Source organism: Lipotes vexillifer, unplaced genomic scaffold, assembly GCF_000442215.2.
Source record: "Lipotes vexillifer unplaced genomic scaffold, Lipotes_vexillifer_v1.1 scaffold663, whole genome shotgun sequence".
Lineage (NCBI taxonomy): Eukaryota > Metazoa > Chordata > Mammalia > Artiodactyla > Lipotidae > Lipotes > Lipotes vexillifer.
Window position 1 is genome coordinate 1,024,600 of NW_006788963.1, and position 8,503 is coordinate 1,033,102.

The following is an 8,503-nucleotide window of genomic DNA, read 5'->3' on the forward strand; positions in this document are numbered from 1 at the left end:
CAGGCTCAGTAGTTGTGGTGCATGGGCTTAGTTGCTCCGCGGCACGTGGGATCTTCCCGGACCGGGGCACGAACCCGTGTCCCCTGCATCGGTAGGCGGACTCTCAACCACTGCGCCACCAGGGAAGCCCCCACACTTTTTTTAAAAAGTTTTTATACTGAAGGAAGCATACTTACAGATTCTCTGACCATAAATGTTTTATCTTTGGAGAACATTTCTTCTGAAATAGTCAGTTCACGGTCCTTTGATTCTAGTATATCATCAAGATTACCCCTGTTTGATAACAGAACTTCCTTTCCATCTTCTCCCAACTCTTTACTAAGTGGTTTAAATTCTTCTTTAAATTTCTTGTCTCTTGCCTCGAGAGTCTGAAAACCAAAGTGACCTTGTGATAATTTCATTTCATTTAAATAATGTTCTTCCTGACAGAGAGCAGATGCTTGTTTTGAAGATGGAGCATCTTCTTTTTCCCCAGATATTCTAGATAGTTCACTTTGCTGAGCAAATGCTATACTCATTGACACAATGACCTAAAGAAATGAAGCAAACAAAAAACGATTCGATCTATAAATACTACCAGGAATTTAAAAAGCAAGTTACCTCTCAAAATTCTCGAATTAGTAAAAAGATGGCCTCATGCTTTTAAACTAAAAGAAATCCTAGGATAAAGTGATAAGGAGATAAAGATTCTCTATTTTACAATGAATCTACTGTCAAAGTATTTTACTGCCTGCCTTTTAAAAATCAATAATTGTAAAAATTTTTTTCTTACCGTAACAGCAATAAATGTTTGGTATAGAAATTTAAATATCTTTAAGTCAAGAAATACATTTCTATATAATTTTAAATGGGTTTAAAGTTTCATATTATACAGATGTACTGTAAATTTATTTAATCAATTCTCTATGTTGACATTCAGACTGAAGCAATTCTTAACATTAAACACCCCTGTTATGAAATCTTTTAAACCATATCATTGGGCATATTCTTTCTGATTTCCTTGCAGTAAATCCCCAGAAGTACAGCAGGAGTGTAACAGGGAAGAGCCAATTTTGACTACACCCTTTCAATCTGTTTCTTTTACTTTAACCTTTGTTTTTTGTTGCTTGTCATTATAATCATACATAATGGCCTGCCTCAGGGAACCCTGCCCTCTGCCTGAATGTGAAACTAAAGTGCCTTTGTTCAGCTCACAGGGAGACAATCTGACCCTGCCCACCTGTGAATGGCTGCAGAAAAGAAGAAATTAACACATCCCTTCCCTGAGGCTGGCTATTCCAGGAGACATCTGTAAGACTTACAGCCTTTTTACATTACTTCCCCACCTTTTCCCACTCTCTGTTCTTAAAAGAAACTGGCACCCAAACCCCAATAAGATGGTCTTTTGGAGACAATAGTCTGCCATCTTCTCGGTCTGCCGGCTTTCCGAATAAAGTTGTATTCCTTGCCTCAACACCTCGTCTCCCGATTTACTGGCCTGTTGTGCAGTGAGCAGAGCGAGCTTGGACTCAGTTAACACTAGGTTTCTGTGATTAGTGAAACCTAGCGAGGCCCTGCGCGGCTCCCAGGCACAGAGACCTTTTTTTCTCCCCGGTTTCTTGTAGGCAAGACTCCAGCCTCCATGACCTTCCCTGAGTTCCAAAGGGTAGATTCCAACAGTTGCTCATCTAGGGAGAAGCAGCCAAGAAACCACCTGAGGCCAGATTAAAGGGACCAGATAAGCTCTTCAAGATTAGGAGACCAACCACCTCAGACGAGATTAAGGGAGGGCAAGCCCTGGGTACACCCTGATCTTGTCAGAGACCCCACCCTTAAACTATTGCTTTAAAACTCCTCATCAAATCCTCCGGGGGTGGGACACAGTTTTCGAGGGCAGGAGCCTGCTGTGTCCCCCTTTGCGTGGCAAAGCAATAAAGCTATCCTTTTCTATCAATACTTCATCCCAAACTCTGTCTCCGAGATTTGATTCAGCACCAGTGTACAAAGAAGCTGCGCTTTCGGCATCATTGGTAAGGATGATGATACAATTCAATCTAATCTATTTTACTTTCCACTTCAACTGTGATCCTGAATTCCTGCTTATTTTAGTTCCATCTACCACAGGTACTTAGAAATTCTGACTAGCAGCATTGGCTCTGACAAGTCTAAGCCTCTGAGAAACAACTGTATGCATAACTTTATTTTGAGTTCCATCTCCATGTATAATTTGCAGTGGGGGAAGCCTGACTGCCATAGTCTAAGATATAAGATACAGCATGCCTGGGATTTGAAACTTTCATGCCTATTGACCTTCAACCTTTTCTGTTTTGCCTGTTGGTCCTGGCCATATAACTGAACTATCACTTTAATCTCCTGTCTTGTCTTTTTTTTTTTTAAATTGGGGTATAGTTGCTTTACAATGTTGTGTTAGTTTCTGCTGTACAGTGAAGTGAATCAGCTATATGTATACATATATGCCCTCTTTGTTGGATTTCCTTCTCATTTAGGTCACCACAGAGCACTGAACAGAGTTCCCTGTGCTATAAAGCAGGGTCTCACTAGTTATCTATTTTATACATAGTAGTGTATATATGTCAATCCCAATCTCCCAATCCATCCCACCCTGCCTTACCCACCTTGGTGTCCATGTTTGTTCTCTACATCTGTGCCTCTATTTCTGCTTTGCAAATAGGTTCATCTGTACCATTTTTTTAGTTTCCACATATATGTTAATGTCCTGTCTTGAACCTGATTTGCATATCTGGGGTCCTGATTCCCACCTGGTTCCTGCTAGCCTTCCTTCCTTCCTCCCAGTTGCTATGTCTTCTAGCAGGTGAATGGAGTCCTAATTCAACAGAATGATGCTGATGATGATGGACAAGTACAACAAGAATAAAGGCAGCAACAATCATTTATCAATCCCTTGTATTATTTCATTTAAATCCTACAATAAGCAGCTACATAGCACAGGGAGATCAGCTCCACGCTTTGTGACCACCTAGAAGGGTGCGATAGGGAAGGCGGGAGGGAGACGCAAGAGGGAGGGGATATGGGGATATATGTATACATATAGCTGATTCATTTTGTTATCCAACGGAAACTAACACAACACTGTAAAGCAATTATACTCCAATAAAAATGTTAAAAAAATTTTTTTAAATAAAAATGAAAATAAAAATCCTACAAGGTAGGTACAATTATTACCCCAATTTAATCAGATGAGGAAACTAAGGAGAAAGATTAAGTAGATTAAGAGACTGAGTGATCTGCCTGTTTCTTTGACCCTGAAAACAAAGAGCAAATAAATGGTGAAAGGGGGGTTGAAATTTTGCGGTCTTACCTAGGCCCACCTTCTAAAATGTAACATTACACTATTACTTCCACATCAGAACAAATCCGCCTGGAAGATCTGTTACAATTGAATTAGGAAGAATAATTATAATAACAGTAGTCAGTGCTGAGAAAACTGAAGCACAGCAAGATTAGGAGCCATATCAATGGTAACATACGTAAAAAAATGTTAGAGATTTGAATCAAACTGTGTCTAATTATAGAGCTCAAGCACCTTAAACACTACATATTATACTGTTTCTGCCCAGACAAACCACTACTACATCTCACCTACTAAACTGGACTTCCTAGATGCCTGTGCCAGCTTACCCAGAACCAGGGTTTGGTGGTAATGTTCTGAACACTGTCATCTGGAAAATATGCCCATTACAGCAAAATGTCAAAGACAGAGATGAAAGAATTCGTGAACTAGGCAATACAGCATAGCAAAACATACCTTCAATCACTAGTGGTCAAGGCCTTAAAACTGGCCTCTATTTTAATCTCTTGCCTTGAACCTGATCTGCCTGTCTCTCAATACTAAGAATGCAACATGGAAAGACAAAAAGATTAAAAATACGAAAGAGAAGCAAAGAGATATGAAGAACAGAGTGAGAATATGCAACCAACATCTAATCAAGAGTTCCAGGAGAACACACTAGAGAACAATGGAAAGAAAATATTTCATGAGATAATGACTGAGAATACAGAATACACCACTCCTAAGATTCAAGAAGGCCAATGAATCATAGAAGAACAAATAAAGAGAACACCAAAAACAAAAAGAAGACCTTAAAGTTTCCAGAAAAAAAATGTATTCCCTATGAGGGAAACGACAAGCACTTTCTCAGCATAAACAAGAAAAGTCAGAAAACAATGGAATGTTATCTTTACAGTTTTGACATAAAAATAACTGTCAGGGCTTCCCTGGTGGCACAGAGGTTGAGAGTCCGCCTGCCGTTGCAGGGGACATGGGTTCATGCTCCGGTCCGGGAGGATCCCACATGTCACGGAGCAGCTGGGCCCGTGAGCCATGGCCGCTGAGCCTGCGCGTCCGGAGCCTGTGCCCCGCAGTGGGAGAGGCCACAACAGACAGAGGCCCGCGTACCGCAAAAAAACAAAACAAAACAAAAACCTGTCAACCCAGATTCAAATGGTGAACAAAACTATCTTTCATAAATAAAAACAAAATAAAGATATAAAATGAAGACAAAAACAGAGTTTACTCTGAACAGACCATCAATAAAAGAACTTCTAAAGGATGTCCCTTAAAAAGCAGAAAAATGATCCTAGAAGTTAAGGCGTAAGAAAGGATTAGAACATTAAAATTTTTTTTGTAAATATGTGGATAAATCTAAACACTGATAGGTATAAAGCAATAATAACTGCATCTAAATTGTGGAATAAAAAAACACTACATAGAGATTTGTAATTCCAGTAAGCATAAAGTAAGCTTGCTATGGCCTCTCTCCCACTGACTGCAGCTGAAAACTCTGAACAAAATACAAAAGCAAACTGGTACCTGAGAATTCTGAAAAGTAAACAAAAGCAGGGAAATAGCAGAGGGAGTCAAAACTTGGAGAAGAAGAAAAAAAAAAAATCCTGAAGAAGAAATCTGTTTAGAGAGGGTGAAACAGAACTTGTGGTCTGAACCTAACTGGGTTGTCTTAGTTTAAAAAAAAAAATTCACAATCTCCACAGGATTTTAAGACCTAGAGTCCACAGAACCAAATATTCAAAATGTTCAACACACAATTCAGAATTAGATGACATATACTTTGTCGTATGTCGAAATTGTTGCCAGGAGATCCACTCTAAAAAAAACCAAACAAACGCTAAAGGACATTTTTCAGGCTGAAGGGAAATAACACCAAAGGGAAACAAAGTGTGAAGAACAGCAGAATACACATTCTTTTCAAGTATGCATGGAGTATCCAAGCAGATAGAACATATTTGGGGCAACAAATTTAAATGAACTGAAATCATACAAGGTATGCCCAACCATGAAGAAATTAAAAATTATTATATTAATCAAATCAATCAATAGGAAGCTATCTGAAAATCCCAAAGATATGGATATCAAACAACCTATTTCTAAATAACCTATGAGTCAAAAAGGAGGTCAAAAGAGAAATAAAAGATTTGGACTGAATGAAAATTTGTGGAATGCAGCTTAAAGAAAAACTTAAAGGGAAACTTATAGCATTAAATGTATATATTGGAAAAGAAGAAAGGTCTTTTAGGAAACTAGAAAAAGAAGAGCAAATTAAACCCAAAGCAAACGGAAACAAGCAAAAAATAAAGAACCACCAATGAAAATAAAACAAAAACAATTTAAAAAAACCCAAAAACTGGCTCCTTCGAAATATCAATATAATCAATAAACTTCTAGCTACACTGACAAGGAAAAAAGTAAGAAAGTACAAATAACATTCAGATCCCACAGCCATTAAATGATAAAGGGATACTATAAACAGCTCTACCAACAATAAATTCAACAGTTAGATGAAATGGACCAATTCCTTGAGTGACACAAACTACCAAAGCTCACTCTAAAATAAATACAGCACCTGAAAATAACAAAATCTATTAAAGAAACTGAATTCAGTTAAAAAAAAAAAAACTTCCAACAAGGTAAACTCTAGGCCCAGTAAGATTCATTATCTAATTCTACAAAATATTTAAGTCTGAAATAATACCAGTATGACATAAATTCTTCCTGAAAATAGAAGAGGGAATATATTTCAGCATTTTATAAGACCAGCATTATCCTAATATCAAAACCAAAGACATTATAAGAAAATAAAGCTAGGGATAACATTCCACATGAAAACAGAATACAGACAAATATTCTTTTTTTCTCGGCCACACCATGTAGTTTGTGGGATCCTAGTTCCCCAACAGGGACTGAACCTGGGAATTCCCCAAACAGTCTTGGCGAAGTATTATTAAATATTGTAGAACCCAACAATATAAAATGGAGGAGACTGGCTCCAAAGGGACATGAAAACACTTTGGAGGTGATGGAAATGTTTTAAATCTTGATTGTGGTGTTGGTTTCATACATGCAAACATTTGTTCAAATTCACTAAATTTTGCACTTATAATTAGGGAATGTAACTTTCATGTAAATTACACCTCAATAAGGATGATTACAAGCAAACAACAAAAACCTGACCATACATTAAGTCACAAAACAAACTTCTGAAATTCTGAAAAACTGGTATCATAAAGATCACTTTCTTTTGTATATTCATTTAGATTAGAAATGGATAACAAATAATGAAAAGAACTGTGTGGTTTAAAACAAACAAACAAAAAAACAGACTCAACTACCTTGTAATTCTCTCCTTTCTATTCACCACCATACCATCTAACCAAATTTCACCTGTGTTTACAATTAACTTTGCCTACTCTGTGCCGGTGTAGCTGAACTTAATTGAAGAGAAAAATAAAAAACCAAGCTGACTGGTCTCATTTTAAATTCACAACCACTACCCTTGAAATGAGCCATTAGTGATACTGGGTGATTCTACTCAATTTCCCTTGGCTTTTCCATTTCTTATTCCTCCTCTTAGCCCTTTGTTTTCTTGTTTTCTCCTTAAAGCTCCAGCATCTTCTCTTCCCTTCTCATTCTCAGGTGCCGACTTTGCTTTTTATTTTACTGAGAAAACAGAAGAAATCAGAGAAGAACTTCCACAGTCTCCAAATACTGCATCTGAAAACATACCTGAATCATGAGTCAAATATTCTTACCTTCCTTCCTGTTTTAATGGATTAAACTACCATGCTCCTATCTAATGGCAACTTTTCAGCGGACTGCATCTCTTCTCATCTACTCAAGGACATTGCTCCAGCAACTGTTCCCCCCTCTCTCTAATCAGCTATTTTTTTCCCTTTCTCCTCAATCACTTTTATTAGCATAGAAATACGATGTGATATCCTTGATCTTAAACAAAAACAAACCAGCAACAACAAAAATCCACTACTTGACTCCCTACATCACCCTTTAGCTACCACTGTACTTCTCCTCTTTCAAGTAAGACTCAAAACAATTCCTCATTCTTCTCCTTCACTCCCTCTCAAAACCAGTGTAATCAGTTTGTCTTTACTATCCCACCAAATGTATTCTTGTGAAAGTCACCAATGATTTCACATTGTAAAATCCAATGATTTATTTGCACTTCTAAACTTTCTTATCAGAAACATCTGACACAGTTTAATATATTCTCTTCTTGATACACTTATTATTGGCTTCTGTGATGCAATCGTTTGTCCTTTCCATATTTAATTTACCACTCCTTCACCTCCTTTGTTCTTCCTCATTTCTCTGACCTCTAAACATCGGCACTGGGTTTCCCTGGTGGCACAGTGGTTAAGAATCCTTCTGCCACTGCAGGGGACACAGGTTTGAGCCCTGGTCCAGGAAGATCCCACGTGCCGCGGAGCAACTAAGCCCGTGCGCCATAACTACTGAGCCTGAGCTTTAGAGCCCGTGCTCCGCAACGAGAAGCCTGTGCACCACAACGATGAGTAGCCCCCACTCACTGCAACTAGAGGAAGCCTGCGTGCAGCAACGAAGACCCAATGCAGCCAAAAATAAATAAATAAATTTTAAAAAAAAAAAGAAAGAAAAGCATTAAACATCGGCATTCTCTAGGCTCAGCTCCCAGGTCCCTGCTCTATTTACACTCACTATATTAATATTTTTCAATGTTTTTCACTGCAACCATGGTAAACATACACATACAACAACAATAAAAAAACATTTTATATTGTGACCCAAAGCATACATAGGTACTTATGTGTATATGTTGTATATAATTGAACTTTTCCATTAATATTAAAATCCTGGTCCCAAACCAATAAATTGATTTCATGACTTAAAAAGAAGTTATATCTCATAGCTTGAAAAACACTAGATACTAACTAGATACTAACTACTGTATTTACATGTCTAGTTTTATCTTAGTTCTTGAACTCTAGATTTATATATCCAATCACTTCCTTAACACTTATACTTACATATTCAATAAGTGTTTTGCATATAACGGGAAAGCTGAATCCTTAAGTCGCCCACTCCTCTCCAGAAACTACTCCTTTGCATTCTTTTTTTTTTTTTTTTTTTTTCCCCCCGGGTCTGGGGGAATAAAGCTTGGGGGGGGGCCAGGGTTTGCGTTTTTTTTTTTTTTGT

At 37.7% G+C, this 8,503-nt stretch overlaps 1 protein-coding gene across 1 annotated transcript in view; it reads right to left on the minus strand.

The window, feature by feature from the left end:
* The window catches only part of AKAP9 (A-kinase anchoring protein 9), a 151,628-nt gene that overhangs the window by 73,216 nt on the left and 69,909 nt on the right, over positions 1-8,503 (minus strand). Inside the window, exon 17 of the mRNA XM_007461897.1 lies at positions 177-530. Within this exon, the coding sequence (XP_007461959.1) occupies positions 177-530 (354 nt within the window). The remainder of the gene's footprint in view (positions 1-176; positions 531-8,503) is intronic.